The sequence below is a fragment of the Diceros bicornis genome, chromosome 1, assembly GCF_020826845.1.
Source record: "Diceros bicornis minor isolate mBicDic1 chromosome 1, mDicBic1.mat.cur, whole genome shotgun sequence".
NCBI lineage: Eukaryota > Metazoa > Chordata > Mammalia > Perissodactyla > Rhinocerotidae > Diceros > Diceros bicornis.
Window position 1 is genome coordinate 143687 of NC_080740.1, and position 22672 is coordinate 166358.

Genomic DNA, 22672 nt, shown 5'->3' on the forward strand with positions numbered 1-22672 from the left:
GCCCAGTGGGCCAGGACATGGTTCTGAGAGCCCACCGAGAGCCGGCCGTCCAGTAGCAGCCCACCGAGCCGGCTCCACGGTGGGAACTGAAGGAGCCCGGGGACCCGCCCGGAGACGTATCCGGGGGGAGGGGTGGGGGTGGGGACACCATCACGTGTCTGGGATGAAGGGCCAAAGTCAGGTGTTCAGGGCCCATCACCCTCCCGGCGCCGTCGCGCTTTGGTGCCGTCACGCGTCGCGTGCCCTGGCCCCGTCGCGCTTTGGTGCCGTCACGAGTCGCGTGCAGCGGCGCCGTCGCGAGTCCGGCGGGCTCTGGCCTTCACACCACCCGGCCCTCTCGGTTCATGGCCGCCCTGCTATCCTGCCTTCTCCTGTCTCTGCTCCTCCTACCCCCAGCCCGGGTTGCAGCCACTGCCCACAGGCACCCCGCCAGCAAGGGGGTCGCCTTGAGCCATGATGGGGGCAGGACCCCTCCAGGCCCAAGATGGTGGCAGGCAGGTCTGGCACTTCCTTCTCCCAGGGTGGAGACCCTGCCCTGCCCTCCCCTCCCCCCTCCCCTCCCCCCCTCCCCTCCCCCCTCCCCTCTTCTCCTCTCCCTTCTGCTCCCTCCCCTCCCCCCCGCCCTTCTCCTCCTCTCCCCTCCCCCACCGCCTCTCCCCTGCCCTTCCCTGCCCTCCTTGCCACTCCCTCCACACCAAGTCCTCCTTCCACCTTGCGTGTGAGTGGCATGCCCCCGAGGCGGTGGCTAGTCAAGTAACCTATCCCTCACCCCACAGCCTGTGGCCGTCGTCACGTGCAGGGGAAGATCATAGGTGGAATGGATGCTCCTGAGAGGAAGTGGCCGTGGCAGGTCAGCGTGCACTATGCGGGGTTCCACATCTGCGGCGGGTCCATCATCCATGAGTACTGGGTCCTATCGGCAGCTCATTGCTTCGGCAGGTGAGTGGGCAGCACCAGAAGCTATGCTCATGGAGGTGAGGGGTCTGACGCTGACCACACGGGTTCCTCGGGCTGGGATTTCTCTGAGATGGGAAAGAGACCAAGCCCAGCACACAGCTACAGCCACTACAGCTTCTTCTCGTACTGGGCAGAGGGCTCCATAGAGCCATTAGTTCTTTGAGACAGATGTGGAGCCACATCATACACTGAGAGGAGAGGAGCACCTCACGGGATGAGAGGGGAGGAGCCAGTCACGGAGGAGAGGGGAGGAGCCACCTCACGGGAGGAGAGGGGAGGAGCCACCTCACGGGAGGAGAGGGGAGGAGACACCTCACGGAGGAGAGGAGAGGAGACTCATCTCAGGAGGAGAGGAGGGGAGACTCACCACAGGAGGAGAGGAGGGGAGACTCACCACAGGAGGAGAGGAGGGGAGACTCACCACAGGAGGAGAGGAGGGGAGACTCACCACAGGAGGAGAGGGGAGGAGACTCACCACAGGAGGAGAGGAGGGGAGGCTCATCTCAGGAGGAGAGGAGGGGAGGCTCATCTCAGGAGGAGAGGAGGGGAGACTCACCACAGGAGGAGAGGAGAGGAGACTCATCACAGGAGGAGAGGAGAGGAGACATCTCACAGGATGAGAGGGGAAGAGACATCTCACAGGATGAGAGGGGAAGAGACACCTCACGGGATGTGATGACAGGAGGGGAGACATCTCAGATGATATAGGAGCAGAGACACCTCACAGGATGAGAGGAGAGGAGACTCATCACAGGTTGAGAGGGGAGGAGACACCTTGCAGTATTAGAGTAGAGGGCATACCTCACAGCGTGAAAGGATAGGAGACACCTCACTGGATAGATGATTGGGCACACATCACAGGATAAGTGGTCAGAAGAGACCTGCCTTTATGGGTAGCTCACTGTACACCTGATGAGCTCAACATCCTGGGCAGTTCGTGGCCTCCAGTTACTTATGGGTCTCAGAATCCTCTGTGCACCCAGGTCAGGACTTCTTTTGGGGCAATTCTCCCAGAGAACCAGATCCCCACTGTGCTGCAAGGGGCTCACTTTTCCACATCCTCAGCGATAGCCTGCATACCCAGGCCACTAATCTCCCATTGGCTCTGGGCCTATGAGCTGATGGTGGCTCCACTACCCAGGTGCAAGGCTCTCGAGCCACTGTGCCTTTGTTCTCTGTCCTCACAGGGACAGCAGCAATGAGATGTTTGATATGTACGTGGGCCTTGTGAACCTCAGGGTTGCAGGCAATCACACCCAGTGGTTTGAGGTGAATAAGGTGATCCTGCACCCTACATATGAAAAGTACCACCCTGTTGGAGGTGACATCGCTCTGGTGCAACTGAAAACCCGCATTGTGTTTTCTGACTCTGTGCTCCCAGTCTGCATTGCACCCCCGGACCTGAACCTTCAGAATGTTACTTGTTGGGCCACAGGATGGGGACTCGTTTCCCAACAAGGTAAGAAAACAAAGTGCAGGGGTCAGTCCCTTTATTGTAGCTTGTGGAAGGGATGACGGCACTACAGGAAAGAAAGTATTCTGTCAGTTACAAGGGTGCAGGTATCTGGGGACTGGACTACCCACCCATCAATCACTATCTGTTTCTCTGTCAATGTGGGGTTTTGTTTTATCCCTGGCTGGCTTTATTGTATACAAAGAAGTAGTTACATCTACTTGAGTGTGGAATTGATATTTAGTATATTGAGATACTAAATTTCAAAGCAGAATTTTTCTTAAGATTCTAAATTCAATTTAGAAATAATATTTTTTAGCCTATTAAAAAAAAAACCTATTAGTTGTTCTAGTTTTCTCCATAAAGGCCTTGTATTTTCTTTCTAGGTTTATCCCTGGGTACCTTAGAATTTTCATGGGTATTTTAAAGATTTTTTAAATTGAATTTGTTAATTAGTCACAGCTAATTGATTCTTGCACATTTATCTTGTTTCCAGCCACTTTATAAAATTCATTTTTAGTAGCTCGTCAATTGGTTATTTGACTGTACTAGATTTTTAAAAATCATATTTCCTTCAAATAAAGGCTGTTTCATCACTTCATTTCTCATATTTTATCTTTTATATCTTTATTGTAATGGTTGGAACCTCCAGGAGAAATGATGCTAGATCTCTTTGTCTTATTTTTTATTTTAATGAAAATGGTTCTAATGGTTTACTATTAGGTTCGTGGTGTGGCCTGGAGATTTCAGATTGGTATCTTCTACCAAGTTAAGAAAGTTTAATGTCTGGTTTACTTTTTTTTTTTTTTTCAAATTGTTATTGAAGTTATGCTGCTATAAATTTAAATTATAAAATTATAGCTTTAGGATGTTAAATGTAATCCCCATGGTAACCACAAAGAAAACAGCTATAGAATATATACAAATGGAAATTAAGAAAGAATTTAAACATTTCACTACAAAAAATCCATTAACACAAATGAAGACAGGAATGCAGGAAATGAGGGACCAATAAAAGCTATAGGGCATATAGAAAACAAATAGCACAATGACAGATGTAAGTCCCTCCTTATCAGTAATTACTCTAAATGTAAATGGATTAAACTCTGCAATCAAAAGACAGAGATTGGTGGAATGGATAAAAACACATGATCTAACCACATGCTGTCTACAAGATTCACTTGAGATCCGCAGACATAAACTAGTTGAAAGTGAAAGGATGTAGAAAGATATCCTGTGCAAATGGTAACCAAAAAAGAGAAAAGTGGCTATACTAATATTAGATAAAATAGACTCTAAATCAAAAAAGGTTACAAGAGACAAAGACAGACATTATAGATTAATAAAGGTGCAACACATCAAAAAGATATAATAGTTATAAACATTTGTGCACCTAATGACAGACCATCAGAATATACAAAGCAAAAACTGACAGAATTGAAGGGAGAAACAGACTTCTACAATAATAGTTGGAGACTTCAATACCCCACTCACAATAATGGAGAGAATAACCAGACAGAAGATAAGTAAGAAAATAGAGGACTTAAAAAACACAATAAACCACTTAGCTCTAATAGCCATATACAGAACACTCCACCCGACAGCAGCAGTGTACACATTCTTCTCAAGTGCACATGGGACATTTTCCAGGATGGACCATAGGTTAGGCCACAAATTAAGTCTCAGTAGATTTTAAAAGACAGATATCATACAAAGTATCTTCTCTGACCACAACAGGATGAAGTTAGAAATCAATGACATAAAGAAAACTGGAAAATTCACAAAATTGTGGAAACTAAACAACACACTTTTAAACAATCAATGGATCAAAGAAGAAATCATAGGTGAAAATAGAAAATACTTAGAGACAAATAAAAATGAAAACACTGCATACCAAAACATATGGGACACAGCAAAAGCTGTACTAAGGGATAAATTTATAGCTGTAAATCCCTACATTTGTAAAGGAAGAAACACCCAAATAAATAACTTCACTTTATGACTTAAGGAACTATAAAAAGAACAATCTAAATCCAAAGCTAGCAGAAGGAAGGAAATAATAAAGATTAGAGCAGAGATAAATGAAATAGAAAATAGAAAAAAATAGAGTCAATGAAACAAATGTTAGTTATTTGAAAAGATCAACAAAATTAACAAACTTTTAGGTAGACTGACTACAAAAAAAATGAAAGAAAAGGTTCCAATAACTAAAATCAGAAATGAAACTGGGAACATCACTACTGACCTTATGGAAATAAAGATTACAAGAAAATACTACAAATAATTCTGTGCCAACAAATTAGATAACCTATGTGAAATGGAAAAATTCCTAGAAACACTCAAATTACCAAAATTGACTCAAGAAAAAATAAAAATCCTGAATAGATTTATAACAAGTAAAAATACTGAATCAGTATTTACAAACCTCTCAACAAAGAAAAGTTAAGGACTAGGTGACTTCGCTGGTGAATACTACCAAACATTTAAAGAAAAATCAACACCAGTTCTTCTCAAACTCTTCCAAAAATAGAAAAGGAGGGAGCACGTCATTACTCATTCTATGGTGCCAACATTACACTGATATCAAAGCCAAACAAAGAAACCACAAGAAAAGAAAATCACAGATCACTATCCCTTATGAATATGGATGTAAAAATCCTCAACAAAATCCTAGCAAACTGAATCCAACAGCATATTAAAAGGTTTATACACTACGACAAAGTGGGATTTATCCCAGGAATACAAAGGAGGTTCAACATACAAAAATTAATCAATATAATATGCTACATTAAAGGAATGAAGCAGAAAAAAACCACATAATCATCTCAAATGATGCAGAAAAAGTATCTGACAGGGTCCAACATCCTTTCATGATTGAAAAAAAACACTCATAAAACTAGGAATAGAAGGTGCTTCCTCAACATGATTAAGGGCATTTATGAAAAACCCACAGCTAACCTCATACCCAGTGAAGAAAGACTGAAAGCTTACACCTAAAATCAAGAACAAGATAGGGTGCCCACTTTCACCGCTCATCTTCTGTATTGTACCAGAAGCTCTAGACAGATATATTAGGCAAGAAAAAGAAAGAAAAAGCATCCAAATTGGAAAATAAGAAGTAAAACTATCTCTCTTCACAGATGACATGATCCAAAATATAGAAAATCCCAATGAATCCTACAACTACTACAGACAATAAACAAATTCAGCAAAGTTGCAGGGTATAAGAGCAACACTCACAAAAATTGTGTTTCCGTACAACTTGGATGAACAATCAAAAAAGGTAATGAAGAACACAATTCCATATCATCCAGAAGAAAAACTACCTATGAACAAATTTATCCAAGGAGGTGGAAGACTTGTATACTGAAAACTACACAACATTGCTAAAAGAAACTTTGAAAGACCTAAATAAATGTCAAGACAGCTCATGTTCATGAGTTGGAAGACTTAATATTGTTAAAATTTCAACACTACCCAAAGTGATCTACATATTCAATGCAGTGTCTATCAAAATTCCAGTGCCTTTTTTTGCAGAAATAGAAAAGTTGATCCTCAAATTCATATGGAATTAGAAGGGGCCCTGAATAACCAAAACAATCTTGAAAAAGAAGACCAAAGTTGGGCAGACTCACACTTCCTAATTTCAAAACTTATTACAAAGCTACAGTAACAAAAACAGTGTAGTACTGGCATAAGGACAGCCATATAGACCAATATAATAAAATTGAGAGTCCAGAAATAAACCCATACATCTATGGCCAATTGATTTTTAACAAAGGTACCAAATCCATTCAAGGGGGGAAAGAATAGTCTGTTCGAGATATAGTGCTGGATATCCACATGCAAAAGAAATGAATTGGATCCCTACCTCATACCATATACAAAAATTAGCACAAAATGTATTGAAGGCCTAAATATATCATCTCAAAGAATAAAACCCTTAGAAGAAAGCTATTATGAGTTAAATTATATCTCCCAAAAAGGTATGCTGAAGTCATAACCACCGGTACCCAGGCATGAGACCTTTTGGGAAAGAAGGTCTTTGCAGATGTAATCAAGTTAAGATGAGGACATTAGGGTGGGCCCTTATCCAATATGACTGATGTCCTTGTGAAAAAAGAAGAGATACAGACACAGACGTGAACAATGCTATGTGACGAAAGAGGCAGAGATTTGAGTGATGCACCTACAAACCAAGGAATACAAAGGGTTCTGGCAACCTTAAGAAGCTAGGAAGAGGCAAAGAAGGATTAAGAAGGAGCGTGACCCTGCTGACACCTTGATTTCAGACTTCTAGCCTCCAAAACTATGAGGGAATAAATTTCTGTTGTTGAAGCCACCCAGTACTTTGTAATGGCAATCCTAAGAAACTGATACAAAAACAGTTCAAGAAACCGTGACCTTGAATTTGGCAATGGATTCTTAGAAATGACAACAAAAATACAAGCAACAAAATAAAAATTGATAAAAAGGACTTCATAAAACTTTTGTGTATCAAAGACATCAAGAAAGTGAAAAGAATAGGAGAAAGTATTTGCAAATCATGTATCTGATAAAGGTCGTACTGTCTAAAGAACTCGTATAACTCAGCAACAAAAAGACAAACAACCCAGTTTAAAAAATCAAGGCTTGAACTGACATTTCTCCAAAGATAACACACAAATGGCCTACAAGTACATGAAAAAAATGCTCAACATCATTAGTCATTAGGGATATGCAAATCAGTGAGGTACCACTTCACCTCCACTAGAATGGTTATAATTTAAAAAGAAAAATAACAAGTATTGGCAAGAGCATGGAGAAATTGGAATCCATGTTCATTGCTAGTAGGAATGTAAAATGGTGCAGCTCCTGTGGAAACAGTTTGACAATTCCTTAAAAAGTTAAACATAGAATTACCTTTAGCCCAATTACCATGCATAACAATTCCACTCCTAGGTATATAGTCAAAAGAATTGAAAACAGGAGTGACATCAGCAAGAAGGCAGACGATGCATCCCCCGACAAAAACAAATGGACAACTACCTACTGATGAAAATAGCTCTGGGAGAGCCCCAGAGTACAACGAAGGAGCTGCAGCAACCCGCTGGAGCATAAAAACCAAGGACAGCCACAGAGAAAAGTATAGAGAGCATTTTACCTACATCATCCTACCACCCAGTCTGCACAGCTTAGTGCCAAAAGGGGTCCCCCAAGCTGCATCCTCCCTCTTTGGGGAAAAGGAGAGTGGGAGGACCCCAGAAGACCTTACCACCACCATGGACACCCTCGGCTTTTGCCATCAAGGACCCTGAAGTCTTGGCTAATGCTGACCACAGTTGATGAAGCTGCCCAGAGTCCATGTTGCTGTGCCCTGCCCCGAAGAAGGAGCTACATCTGTGCTCTCCTGGAGAAAGAGCTGCCACTGCACACCCCTAGGGCCAGAGCTGCTGCCACCATCCCCCAGCCCCATACCCCATAAGACTATCAGTGGGTTCCTCAGTAGAAATGGCCCTCACCTAACCATGCTGCCAGCTTGATCTTAGACTTCCAGCCTCTAGAACTGTGAGAAATAAATTTCTGTTATTTATCAGCCACCCCATCTGTGGTATTTTGTTTTAGCAGCACAAACAGACTAAGACACGAAACAACACACTCTTGAAGAACCATTGGGTCAAAGAGAAGATAAAAATGGAATTTTAAAAAGTGTCTTGAAACAAATGACAATGAAAACTCAATATATCAAAACTTAAGGGATGCAGCAAAAGCAGTACTAAGAGAGAATTTTATAGCAATAAATACCTACATTAAAAAATAGACATAAAAAAAGACAAAAGATTCAAATAAACAACCTAACTTTACACCTCAAGGAACTAGAAAAGAAGAACAAACTAAGCCTAAAGTTAGCAGAAGGAAGGAAATAATAAAGACTAGAGCATAAATAAATCAATAGAGGATAAATAAACAATAGGAAAAATCAGCAAAACTGAGTTGGTTTTTTTAACAAATAAAATCAACAAACTCTTAGCTAGACTAAGAAAAAAAGAGAAGACTCAAATACATGAAATCAGAAATGAAAGAGGACACATGACAATGGGTGCCTCAGAAATAAAAAGGATCATAAAGGTCTATTGAAAACAATCATACACCAACAAATTGGATACACTAGAAGAAATGGATACATTTCTAGAAACATACAACCTACCAACCTACAAAAAGAAGAAATAGCAAGCCTGAACAGACCAAAAACAAATGAGGAAATTGAATCAATAGTCAAAAATCTTCAACAAATAAAAGCCCAGGACCAGATGACTTCATGGGTTAATTCTAGCGAACATTCAAAGAAAAATTAATATCAATCCTTCTTAAACTCTTCTGAAAAACCGAAGGAGGAGGAACACTTTTGAACTCATTTTATGAAGACATCATGACCCTAATACCAAAGCTAGACAAAGACTCTACAAGGAAAGGAAGCTACAGGCAAATATCCCTGATGAATGTAAATGAAATGATCCTTGATAAAATACTAGCAAACAAAATTCAACAGCATATTAAAAGGATTATATACTATGACCAAGTGGGATTAATCCTTGGCATGCAAGGGTGGTTCAACATACACAAATCAATCAATGGGATACACCACATTAACAAAATGGAAGAAAAAAATCACACAATCATCTCAATAGATGTAGAAAAAGCATCTGACAAAGTTCAATATACATACATGATTAAAACTCTCAATAATATAAGTATAAAAGGAACTTACCTCAACATTATAAAGACCATATGTGAAAAGCTCACAACTAAAAACATAATCAATGAGGAAAAACTGAAAGCTTTCCCTCTAAGATCCAGGACAAGGTAAGGATGTCCATTCTCGTCACTCCTTTTCAACACAGCACTGGAAGTCCTAACCACAGCAATTAGACAAGAAAAAGAAATAAGAGGCATCCAAATTGGAAAGAAAGAAGTAAAATCTTCTCTGTCTGCAGATGACATGACCATATATGTAGAAAACCCAAAAGATTCAACAACAAAAAAAACCTGTTAGAACTAATAAATTCAGTAGAGTTACAGGATACAAAATCAACATACAAAAATGAGTCAAGTTTCTATACACAAACAATGAATTATCCAAAAAGGAAATTAATAAAGCAATCCCATTCACAATAGCAACAAAATGAATAAAATACTTAGGAATAAACTTAACCAAAAAGGTGAAAGACTTGTACAGTGAAAATTATAAAACGCTGATGAAGGAAATGAAAGAAAACAAAGATCAGTGGAAAGACATCCTGTGTTCATGGATTGGAAGAAAGAATATTGTTAAAATGTCTATACTACCCAAAGTGATCTGCAGATTCAATGCAATCCCTATCAAAATCCCAATGACTTTCTTTACAGAAATAGAAAAAAATTCTAAAATTCATATGGAACCACAAAAGACTCTGAATAGCCAAAGCAATCTTGAGCAAGATGAACAAAGCTGATTTCAAAAGTATAGTACAAAGCTACATTTCCTGATTTCAAAATATATTTCAAAGCTACAGGAATCAAAACAGTATGGTACTGACATAAAAACAGACATATAGACCAATGGAACAGAATAGAGAGCGCCGAAATGAATCCATACATCTGCGGTCAACTGATCTTTGACAAGGGTGCCAGGAACACGCAGTGGAGAAAGAATTGTCTCTTAAATAAGCAGTGTTGGGAAAACTGGATATTCACATGCAAAAGAATGAAATTGAATGCTTATCTCATACAATACAAAAAAAAATCAACTCAGAATGAATTAAAAGATTCAATGTAAGACCTGAAACCATAAAACTCGAAGAAAATGTAGGGAAAAAGCTTCTTGAAATTGGTCTGGGCAATGATTTTTGGATATGACACCAAAAGCACAGGCAAAAATAGACAAATGAGATTGCATCTAAGAAGCTGCACAGCAAAGGAAACAACAGAGTGAAAGGCAATCTACAAATGGGAGAAAATATTTGCAAAGCATCTATCTGATAAGGGATTAATATCCAAAATATATAAGGAACTCGTACAACTCAATGGCATAATAATAGTGATAATAATAACCCAATTTAAAAATGGGCAAAGGACCTGAATACACGTTTCTCAAAATAAGACATACGTATGGCCAACAGGTACATGAAAAGGTGCTCAACTTCACTTATCGTCAGGAAAGTGCAAATCAAACCACAATGAGATATCACCTCACACCTGTCAGAATGACTATTATCAAAAAGACAAGAGGTAACAAGTGTTGGTAAGGATGTGGAGAAAAGAGAGCCCTTATACATTGCTGGTGGGAATGTAAATTGGTGCAGCCATTATGGAAAACAGTATGGAAGTTCCTCAAAAAATTAAAAGTAGAACTACTTATGATCCAGCAGGACCACTTCTGGGTATATATCCGAAGGAACTGAAAACAGGATCTTGAAGAGATGTCTGCACTCCCACGTTCATTTCAGCATTATTGACAATAGCCAAGATATGGAAACAACATAAATGTCCATTGACAGATAAACAGATAAAGAAAACGTGATATATGTATATATTATATATAATGGAATATTATTCAGCATTAATAAAGAAGGAAATCCTGCCATTTGCTACAATGTGGGTGAACCTGAAGGACATTATACTAAGTGAAATAAGCCAGATGCAGAAAGACAAATACTATGTGATCTCACTTTTGTGTGGAATCTAAAATAGTCAAACTTTTAGAACCAAAGAGTAGAATGGTGGTTGCCAGGTTCTAAGGGGAAGGGAAAATGGAGAATGGCCAAGGGGTACAAAATTACAGTTATGCAAGTTGCATAAGTTCTGAAGATCTAATATTCTACAATGTGACCATAGTTAACAATACTCTATTTTATATTTGACGTTTGTGAAGAGGGTAGATCTTAGGTGTTCTCACCACAAAAAAAAAGAAAGAAAGAAAATGGTAACTGTATGAGGTGATGGATGTTAATTAGCCTTATTGTGGTGATTATTTCACAGTGTATATGTGTATGAAATCATCAAGTTGTGCACTTTAAATATATACAATTTTTAATTGTCAATTATACCTCAATAAAACTGAGGGGTAAAGAATTGAAAACAGGTATTCAAACAAGTACGTATACACACACATTCATAGCAGCACTATTCACAATAGCCAAAAGGTGGAAACAACCCAAATGTCCATCAATGGAAGAACTGATAAACAAACTGTGGCATATCCGTACACTGGAAAACTAGTCAGTGGAATAAAGCACTGATTCACAAATCTTGAAAACATTGTACTCAGTGAAAGCAGCCAGATGCAAAAAGCCACACGTCATGTGATTCCATTTATATGAAATATCTAGAACAGGTAAATCCCTAGAGACAGAAAGCAAATTGGTGGTAACCAGGGACAGAGCTCAGGAGTTCCTTTGGGGTGGATGAAAATGTTTTGGAACTAGATAGTGGTGATGGTTGTACAACATTGTGAATGTACTAAATGCCACTGAATTGTTCACTTTAAAATGCTTAATTTTATGTGAATTTCACCTTAATTTTTAAAAATGTGCTTCGATAACAGAATTTTTGTCATGAACTCTCGTCCTTCATGTAAGAATGCCTTTATTCTGCCTGCTTCTTATATCTGCATTTTATTTGATATAATTTACATATTGTAAAATCCACAAATCTTAAGTGTACGCCTTCCTTTTCCATGTAAATACTCATGAAACACTCAAATCAAGACAGAACATTTTCATCTCAAAAAGTTCTCTCTTACTGCTTTGCAGCCAAACCCTTTCTTCTAAGGCAACTATTATTCTGATTTCTGTCCCCGTTAATTACTTGTATGTTTTTGGATTTCATATAAATGAAATAATAGAGTATGTACTCTTTTGTGTCATGTCTGCGAGTTTGATTCGTGTTTTGCATGTACCATTAGTTCTTTTTCATTTATTGTTAAGGAATATTTCATTGCATGAGTATTCAAAATTCACTTGTCCATTCTTCTCTTGACTGACACTTGGGTTATTGCAGTTTTGGGCTGTTGTGAATAAAGCTCTTAGGAACATTCTTTTGCGACTCTCTGCACATGTGATCTCTTTGCTCTTGGGTGCACACAGAACAGTGAACTTACTTGGTCATGCAGTTCTGAGAAACTGCCAAGGATTTTCCAAAGTGGCTGTACCATTTACACTTTCACCAACGATGAATAAGAGTTAAAGGTGTATTTGTCTGAAGTAGTCTTTATTTCACTTTCATTTTTGAAAGATAGTTTCACTAGATATCAAAATCTGGGTAGACAGTTTTCTGGTTTGTTTGTGTTTGGCAGGAGCCTGCTTCATTTTCTTCTGGCCTGCATAGGTTTTGATGAGAAACCCGTTGTTCCTCTTATCCTTGCTCCTCTGTAGGTGATATTTACCCTTTCTGTCGTCTTCAAGATTTTTTTAACTTTGCTTTGCAGCCACTTGACTCTGATGTTTCCAAGTGTGTGTATTTGTTTTATTCTGGCGTTCTCTGAACTTCTTGAATCTGTGGTTATTGTCTTTAATTTTGGAAATTTCTTCACCATTACACCTTCACATATTTCTTCTACCATGTACTCTCTCTCTCCTTCTGGGACTAATTCCACTCGTTACGTTGTTTGCTGTTGTCCCGCAGCTCTTCGGTGCTCTGTTCTGCTTTATTCCCCATTCTTTTTCCTTTTGTGTTTCAGTTTGGATAATTTCTATTGACCTATCTTCAAGTTCACTGATTCTTGCCTCGCTATGTCCAGTCTGCTGATACACTCATTCAAGGAATTTTTCATCTCTGGTACTGTGTTTGTATTTCTGGCATTTCCAATTGATTCTTTTTTTCTAGTTTCCATATCTCTACTTAAATTCTTATTTTTTTCATGCATGTTGTTCACTTCCTAATAATTTCTTTAACATTTCTATCATAGTTATTTTAAAGTCACTGTCAGATACTTCCAACATTTAGGTCATCTCTGGGTCTGATTCTGTTCATGTTTTCTTTCTTGACAGTGGGTCCAGTATTCTATTTCTCCCTTTTGTGTGTGTGTATGTGTGTCTTTTAAATTGTGGTTGAATGCCAGACGTTAAAGAAGAACATTTAAGACTGAAGTCTTGCACCCAAAGGTAGACATTCCTCTTCTTCTTCCAAGCCATTAGTGGGACAGGGCAGGTCCTAGTCAGGCTCATGAGAACTTGGCCTGGGCCGTGGGCTCTGTTGTTGCTCTTGCCTCCTTCAGTGCACACAGGCTTCAGGTCCCTCTATGATAGGCTGCTAAGACATTATGCTCAGTATGGGGCCTGGGGTGTTTCTCTGTTCCTCTCTACCCTTCACATCAGCATCTCTGTACCTGTGAGGCACAGTCTTGCCCTCCCTCCAAAGGAAACTGCTGTTCTTGGCGCTCACTGCTAGGCTGGTGTTGGGGAAGGACAAGCCCCAGGTTCCCTGGTCCAGCCTCAGTCTTAGGCAGAGCTATGGGCCTCAGCTTTGGAAATGGGCCTCTGTGTATCCCTCCTTCTGCCTCCAGGGCAGCTGAACTCTGCTTTGTATCTGTGGTGGCCCCTGAGGATCCCAGCCCTGCCTGGGAGCAGACCTCCGGTTTCACTGGATCCCAGCCCCACCCCCAGGGAGCTGACCTCTGGTGTTCCTAGCGTTGGTTCTTGGGCCCCAGAGGCTTTTCCAGGGCATCAGGCTGTTTCATGTCTTCCCCCAGAAACAATGTACCTGTCCAGGCCCTGGGGGCAGGAGTATTTGTTGCCCTTCCCAACCAGCTGAAGACTTCTGCTCCACATCCAAGAAGGGAAGCAAGCTGTGTTCTTGCAGGTCCCAGTGGCAGCTGGCCATCTCCTGAACGCCTGCACTGAGTGCTCTTTCTGGACCCCTGCCCTGCCCCCGGCATTTCTCATAGGCTTCCCGTGGAGACCGGGGCAGAGGCCTACCAGTGAGTGCAAACCTCCTCTCTCTGTGTTCCCAACGTTCTGCAGTAACACACAGGCCGCACTTGAAGGAGGCACTGAAATTGTAGCTGACCTCTTCCCACCGTCTTCTGTGCTGCACTCCTTCCTTCGTACTCTGTGCAGGGCTCATCACCCTGGTCCTCGGTGCGTCTGGTTCCATGGGGCATCCGTCCATGTGAACGTGACAGGGTGTTTCACCACACCTCTGCACTGTCTTCACACGATGTCCTGGATGGTTAATGGGACTCTCCACTCTTGACTGCGTGGAACTCAGCATCCTGGCCCCAGCTGGGCTCTGGGAACTACAAAGTCCAGCCTGCCATCCTCTTCCCCTCTGTGGAAATGTACCCTGTGCACACATGGCTCAGGGTCCAGCAGCGGACTATGGGCTCTGGGCCCTGGCGTGCCCTCGGGCTCCTTCTTTCTGGAAGGCCCTCCTTCTGGCATCTGCTTTGCAGATTCAGCTGCCTGTGTTCCTCCTCACACATTGCAGCCCAGAGACTGCCCCAGGCAAGAAGACAGAGCCCTTGTAGGCCTCACCTCTTCTGTTCTCTTTTCCCAGGGGCCAGCCCTGCCCTGCCTCATATCCACTGGGAATACAGTTGCCTCCTGTGTAGACACATTTACTGCTTGCTTATGGCAGGAGAGAAGTCTGCTCCCAGTTACCCCATGTGGCTACAGTGGAAGGCCTCTGGCAGATTTTTAACTGGCTTGGTAGTTCAAAATATTTCCTAACTGCATTTTACTGGGCAGCCTCTTCCAGCACCACAAACTTTGAGTTTGTGGACTCTCTCTATTGCTCTGCATTCCTGTGTGCACCACCTAATTCTTCCGTGGTCCTCTCCTGATGTTACCTTGCCAACACAGCCAGCAGCAACCACAAACATTGCGGACATTCTGCTTTCCATCGTCTTCCTTCCAGGTACACATTTGTTAACTCCAAAATTGACTCCCCAGTTGCTGCAGGCTACACCTTCCCCAAATACAGCCCCCTTTGATACTCAGTTGGATGGGTCTGCAGCCTGTGAGAACAGCTCCTGTCCAGTCAGAGCCAAGCCCGGAGCCATGGGACCCATTTGCACATTGGTCAGGGAAGAGCAAGGTTTCTGGGACCAATTACTATATTCACCAGCATAGATGTGGGCAAGGCTGGTGACACTTGCAAAACACAGAGGCCCATTTCTCACACATACTCTGTGCCAGCCACTCAGTCACTGGGGACTCAGTGACAGAGGCACGTTTCTTGCACACTCTGTGCCAGCCACTCAGTTACCAGGGACTCAGTGACAGAGGCACGTTTCTTGCCCACACTCTCTGCCAGCCACTCAGTCACCAGGGACTCAGTGATGGAGGCCCGTTTCTTGCACACACTCTGTGCCAGCCACTCAGTCACCAGGGACTCAGTGATGGAGGCACGTTTCTTGCACACAGTCTGTGCCAGCCTCTCAGTACCAGGGACTCAGAGACGGAGGCCTGTTTGCACTCGAGCTGCAGCAGTGGGAAGGGAATGGGATGAAGTGTGTCATGGCTCCTACAGCTCCCTTAGGATGTGTCTCGTGACATTTATATTCACACTTCCTTGACCAAAGCCTGAGTCCCCACTGCAGAGAGGGGAGCCATGTCACAGCCCGGACCACGTGAAGGAGCCACCAGGGTGAGCCCACTGGGCCTCAGGCTGGGGTGGGCCCTGGGAGCAGTTTTAGGACGACCTCTCACGGGGTCTGTGCTCCTTTCCGACAGGCAGCTCCTCCAACCAGCTGCAGGAGGCACAGCTGCCTCTGATCCCACTGTCCCTGTGCCGGCTGCTCTACGGAGGCACGTCGCAGGTTCTGTTGGACATGCTGTGTGCCGGGGAACTAATGAACGTGAAGACTGTGTGCGAGGTGCGTCCCACTCAGGGGCAGGGGCCACGCCTGGGGCTTTCAGATGTTCATCTGCTTTGAGCTGGAGTAACTTCTACTGGGTGGGTGAGTGGTCCCAGACAGCTGGTTCGTTCCCCTTTGGGGCTCGGGAGCACATTGCCATGCGGCCATCGGCTGAACAAGAGACCCCAGAGTGGCTTATGTGCAGACAGGACACAGGGTCCAGTCCGTGTCCAGTGCCCCATGGACCCCAGTGCTGGCCAGAGCAGCCCAGGGCTCCGCATCTGCCTGGGGCCATGCCTGCTGACTTGCCCCGTGGCACCCACTACTTGCAGGATAGCGCCGTGAGCACGGCTCACCTGCAGCAGAGCCTCGGCACTGGTGAGGTGGGCTGTGTGAGTGGCAGGGCCCTGGCCCCGGCCCCGCAGGGTTGGCAGTGGGTCCCCCTCGTGCAGGAGGCGGCAGGCCCTGAACTCCCTCTTCACAGGAAACTCCTCTTTCTTTCCAGGGTGACTCTGGGGGCCCGCTCGTCTGTGAATTCAACCACATCTGGTTGCAAATTGGAGTAGTGAGCTGGGGCCGCGGTTGTGCCTACCCCATGTACCCTGCAGTTTATGCCCGCGTCTCCTATTTCTCAGAATGGATTCGTTATCACATGGAACACACACCCCCACCTACTCAGCCGCTCCCCGCCCTCTCTTCCACTCCGGGGGCCGCTGTCAGTGTCCTTGTGACCACGCTGGCCACCCTGTCAATGTTGTGAGGGCCAAGGCCCCCACCCCGGCTTCCTCACACTGCATGCCACTGTCCCTGCCTGGCTGCTGGCCAGGCCCAGATGTGGGATTGGGAAGGGGTTGATCCAGGGCCACACCCAGGAAGGCAGAGCCATCTCACCACGGAAGGGCCAGGGTGCCCGGGAGAGCAGAGCACCTTGACTGAGTGCTCTGGGCACCTGAGATTTGGTAAGATATTAAATATTTACAAAGCGAGTGTCCTAGAAGTCCTGCGTCCATCTTTCCACTGGAGCGCAGGCCCCTCAGGCAGACGGTGTGTCCATCGCCCGGAGCTCAGCAGCCTTGTCGGGATGACAGGCAGCAGGGTGAGAGGGCAAGGACCAACCAAACTGCAGCGTCTTAGACAGGACGGCCCCACAAAGACCAGTGTCTGGGTCCTAAATCCAGGTGCCACCAAAGCCAGGGCCGAGGGAGGGTCCTCATGTAATACTTAGATCTGTCAGATCAAACAGTTTTAAACACTTAAACATCCAATTCGAAAAAAATGGAAAACATCAGCTGAGAATAGATACACAGAAAGAACCAAAAAGATAAAAGCAGAAATCAATGAGCCAAACACCAGGAAAACACTCATTTTAAAAATCTGGTTTCTGAAAAAAATCAAAAAGTAGGAAAAGAAATCACTAACCTAATCAAGATAAAATCAAGACCAAGAATACACAAAACAAGAAATGACAAGGGAGAAATATCCATTAGACACAGAAAATTTAAGAAATCATAGTGATATTGTATAACTATGTAAATAAATTTAAAATGAAAAGTACCACTTTTTAGGAAAAAAATAATTTACCAAAACTAACCCCAGTAGAGCTAGAAGGTTTAAATAGACCAAATTCCGTAGAAGAAATGGAGAAATTTAAGCAAGAACTACCCTCCCAGGAAAAGCCCTCAGCTGAGACAGTTTCCTTGGGGATCCCACCAACCGTTCCCCGCAGGCGGTCCCAGTGCTGCCCACACTGGTCCAGACAAGGACAAGGGACGAGAGCGTCCAGACAGCCCCTAGCAGCACGTATGTCTGTATGAAGACATAAATCTGGTCACACAGAAAGAGATGAAGACAATCCAGCATATGCATTCAAAAATCCTAGTGAAAAATTAGCAAACAGAATCCAACTTTATTTTTTAAAAGTAGTACATTGTAATCAAGTAGGATTTATTCCAGAAATGCAAGGATGATTAAATGTTAGGAAACCCGTAGATACCATTCACCATATTAATTGCTTTGCTAATGAGAATAATATTAATGAAAAGGCTTTTAACAAATTCAAAACCCATTTCCAGTTAAAAAAAAAAAAAAAGGAAGGTAGAAATCAATGGATAATAAGATACGTATGCCTCAGCCCGAAAGGGGGAAACGCTGAGTGTGTGTCTGCTGAAGTTAGGGTCGCTGAAAGGGTCTCCTTTAGCTCCTGCTCCTTAACACGTGTTGGAGATTAGCCCCCCAGCTGCGCAAGAGAGCCATCTAGGGAAATGGAAAAGAGCCGTTTAAACTATCTCCTGTTGTAAAAAAGACTTAGAGCCTATCCAGAACACCCAAGAGAAAAATGTAAAACTACCACAAAGAGTAAGAAAATTCGGTGAAGTCACTAGACAAAACATGACAAAATCAGTCTATATTCCGGCTAGAAGATATATAATGGAAGAGAAGACAACGATTATAACAGCAACGAAAAAGGTATCGATGGCCTTAACAAGAAATGTGAAAATCGACACAAGGACATCTTTAAAATACTCCCAGCAAAAAACAAATAAAAAATAGATTTCAGTGATAATAAGACAGCCTATATGCTCAGGCAGATCAATTCAAAACGTGTTTTTTTTGTTTTCTGGAGCTAGATAAATTGATTTCAAAGTTTATATCAAAACGTAAACGAGAAAAACCCAGGAATAAAACTCAACACGAGGGCCAGTGATGTGGTGGGAACTAACCCAGCAGATATTAATATCCCACAAAGATGCTGCAGTTGTAACAGGCCACAAATCCCTACAAGCCGTGTCTGTGCATACACACTAGCAGATAAAACACTCAGAGTGGGGGCAGCCTGGTGGCGTAGCGGTTAAGTTCGTGCTCTCTGCTTCAGCAGCCTGGGGTTCGCAGGTTCGGATTCTGGGCGTGGACCTACACACCGCTCATCATGCCATACTGTGGTGGCGTCCCATATACAAAATAGAGGAAGATGGGCACAGATGTTAGCTCAGGAACAATCTCAAAAAAAAAAAGAAAAAACCCAGAATTGGGCCCAAGCACATGTGGAAAATCAGTGTGTGATAAACGTGTCAATTTATCACTGCCGGTGTTAAGTTTTCCAAAGTCATTTCAACATGGTGAGATAGAGTGGGTCCCAGTAGTAGTCCACGTCTTGACCAAGGGGACTTTCTCCCACGACATGAAGAACAGTTGAACACTAGAAGTTTTCCAGTAGTTCAAAACAACCACATTCATCCCATGATGAAACATGCACAGAACGTGTTGAGTACTGCTGTGCCAGATGCTGCCAGGGCCCTGGGGTGACAAGGGGCACCAAAGAGGCCTGGCTCTGCCATCACTGGCCTTGTGTTCTGGCATGAAGCTGAGATGAAGCTGCAGGCAGGTTCCCATCATTGTGGTCTGTGACGTGCGCAACACTGGAGCATTTTAACAGTAATTGGTTAAGACAAACTTAACTGCATTTAGTGTCTTTGCCTCCTGTCCTCAGTCATCCTTCATTCCCATCCAGGGCCACTGGGGATCCAACTAAGGGGAGTCAGTGTGGGGTACATCTTCCCACATTACACCCATTTACATGGTCTATGTCCCTCTGCGAAGAGGTAATTGATAGCCACCTGGGTGCAGCCACACTGCCAGCAACGCTCAGCCTTGCTCTGTGCGACACGAGGCACACTTGTCTGCAAGCGAGGGTTTAGTTCTTACCACGCAGATCAAGATGGAAGCTCTCTGCTGCCAGGAATACACTTGATAATGCAGCGTGTGTGTGGTAAACACCACACACCTCTCCCTGTTGGATGGAATCGCATGAAATAGAACTTTCCGGGTCCCTGTGTTGATGGGGCAGCAGTACTGACCCCTCGTGCCTCGCACGCAGCCAGCCTCCATGCCTTGGCCCCTCCTCCGTGTCTACCTTGGCAAAGTCACTGGTCCTGCTGAAACAACACACAAAATTGCTGCAGATGTGGCCCAACTGCCTGGAAAAGTAAGTGTGCCAGTGACACAGTGCCCTTACACGTACATCAGTGAGTCCGAGAGCATCGTTCAGTGCCTCAAAGAGGCAACTTGAAATGCAATTGTATTGTCCTTGGGCGTGCCTTGACTCTAGGTTAATTTGTACATTTTTTCGGTATTATTGATCATACTAAAACTCAAATAATGACAGCAAGGAGCAACCTAGTTGAAACAACCACCAAGAGAAAAAATGCAAAACTGGAAAAAAAGAAAAGACTTCAAAGAGACAAAACCTCGTTATATCACAATGGACACTAAAACCTCTGATGGTGGGAACTATGAAGGAACGAAGGACAGGACAGCAGTCACAAGAACCAACAGAGAGAAGACGGCAATGGCACAGAAGAGAGAAAGCGGCTTGTGAGGTCAGGCAGGGGAACTGCAGAAGGGACAGTGAGCACAAGGGCCGAGCACGAGCACGGGGAGCGCAGCAGTCCTGATGAACTTGCTGGCCTTGGAAGGGCCGGCGCTCTTCCACCGGGAGGTGGAAGTTCACCAACACTGTCCGTTTGAGAGAGTCTATTCCTCAGGCATGATCCCAATAATGTTTACAGAGATCAAGCAGAACAGACATTGAGAAGCTTTTCTAACAGATGTTTAAGAAAATTTTAAGTGGTCAGACTTTTACGATGTCTTGGTTACATTCTCCAGGATTCAAGTTTTCACTTACTGTTTTGTTTTAAACTATTTTTTCTTTTTTTATTGTGGCAAATAGATACAATATAAAATTTATCATTTTAGCCATTTTTAAGTGTACAATTAGTTCAGTGGCATTAAGTACACTTACACTGTTGTACAACCGTCACCACCATCCATCTCCAGAACTTTTTCATCTTCCCAAACTGAAACTCTTTACCGATTAAACATTAATTCTTACTCTCTCCTCTCTCTGGCAACCTCTGTTCCACTTGCTGTCTGTGAATTTGCCTATTCTATAAACCTCATATCAGTGGATGGTGCAATATTTGTCCTTTCGTGTCTGGCTTATTTCACTCAGCATAATGTTTTCAAGGTTCATCCATGCTGTAACATGTATCAGAATTTAATTCCTTGTTAAGAGTGAATAATATTCCATCGTGTATATGCTACATTGTGTTTATCCATTCATCCCGGATGGACATGGATTGTCTCCACCTCTTGGCTATTGTGGATAATACTGCATGAACGTTTGCGTACAAATATCTGTTTGAGTCCTGCTTTCAGTTCTTTTGTGTCTACACCCAGAAGAAGAATTATTGGATCATATGGTAATTATATACTTAATTTTTTGAGGAACCTCCATACTATTTTCCACAGCAGCTGCACCATTTTACAGTCTCAACAGCAGTGCACAATTTCTCCACATCCTCACCAACACTTGTTGTTTTCTGATTTCGTTATAATAGCCATTCTAATGTGTGTGTAGTGATACCTCACTGTGTTTTGATTTGCGTTTCCCTAATGATTAGTGATGTTGAATATCTTTTCATGGGCTTATTGGCCATTTCTTTGGAGAAATGTCTATTCGAGCTCCTTGCCCATTTTTGATTTGGTTGTTTGGTTTTTTTGTTGTAGAGTTTTAGGAGTTCATTATATATTCTAGTTATTAATCCATTATCAGATATGTGATTTGCAAATATTTTCTCCCATTCTGTAGTTTGCCTTTTTACTCATTTTTTGGATTTTTTTTTATTGTGGTAAAATACACATAACATAAAACTTACTATCTTAATCATTTTTACTGTACATTTCAGTGGTATTAACTACATTCATATTGTTGTGCAACCATCGCCACTATCTACCTCCAGAACTCTTTTCATGTTGCAAAACTGAAACTCTCTGCCAATTAAGCAATAACTCCCCATTCCTCTCTTGCCCCAGTCTAGCAACCCTCGTTCTACTTTCTGTCTCTAAGAATTTGACTGTTCTAGGCTCATTTAGGTGGAATCATACAGTATTTGTCCTTTTGTGACCAGCTTATTTCACTTAACATAATGTCCTTAAGGTACATTAATGTTGTAGCATATGTCAGAATATCCTTCTTTTTTAAGGCTGAATAATATTCCATTGTATTTATATACCACATTTTGTTTATCCATTCATCCATTTATGGACATTTAGGTTGCTTCCACCTCTTGGCTATTGTGAATATTGCTGCTATGAATATGGGTGTGCCAATATCTCTTGAAGACCTTGCTTTCAATTCTTTTGGGTATATACCCAGATGTGGGATTGCTGGATCATATGGTATTTCTATTTTTAATTTTTTGAAGAATTGCCATACTGTTTTCCACAGCAGCCACACCATTTTACATTCCCACCAACAGTGCACAAGGGTTCTAATTTCTCCACATCCTTGTCAGCACTTGTTATTTTCCATTTTCTGATAGTAGCCATCCTAATGGATGTGAGGGGATATCTCATTGTTTTTGATTTGCACTTCTCTAATGATTAGT

At 42.9% G+C, this 22672-nt stretch overlaps 1 protein-coding gene across 1 annotated transcript; it reads left to right on the plus strand.

The window, feature by feature from the left end:
• Positions 1-344: 344 nt before the first annotated feature.
• On the plus strand, positions 345-16986 carry PRSS38 (serine protease 38). Its single transcript, XM_058559526.1, has 5 exons — positions 345-462; positions 777-939; positions 2145-2416; positions 16102-16244; positions 16732-16986. Exons 1-5 carry the CDS (start codon positions 345-347, stop codon positions 16984-16986), a joined length of 951 nt encoding a protein of 316 aa, XP_058415509.1.
• Positions 16987-22672: the final 5686 nt, after the last annotated feature.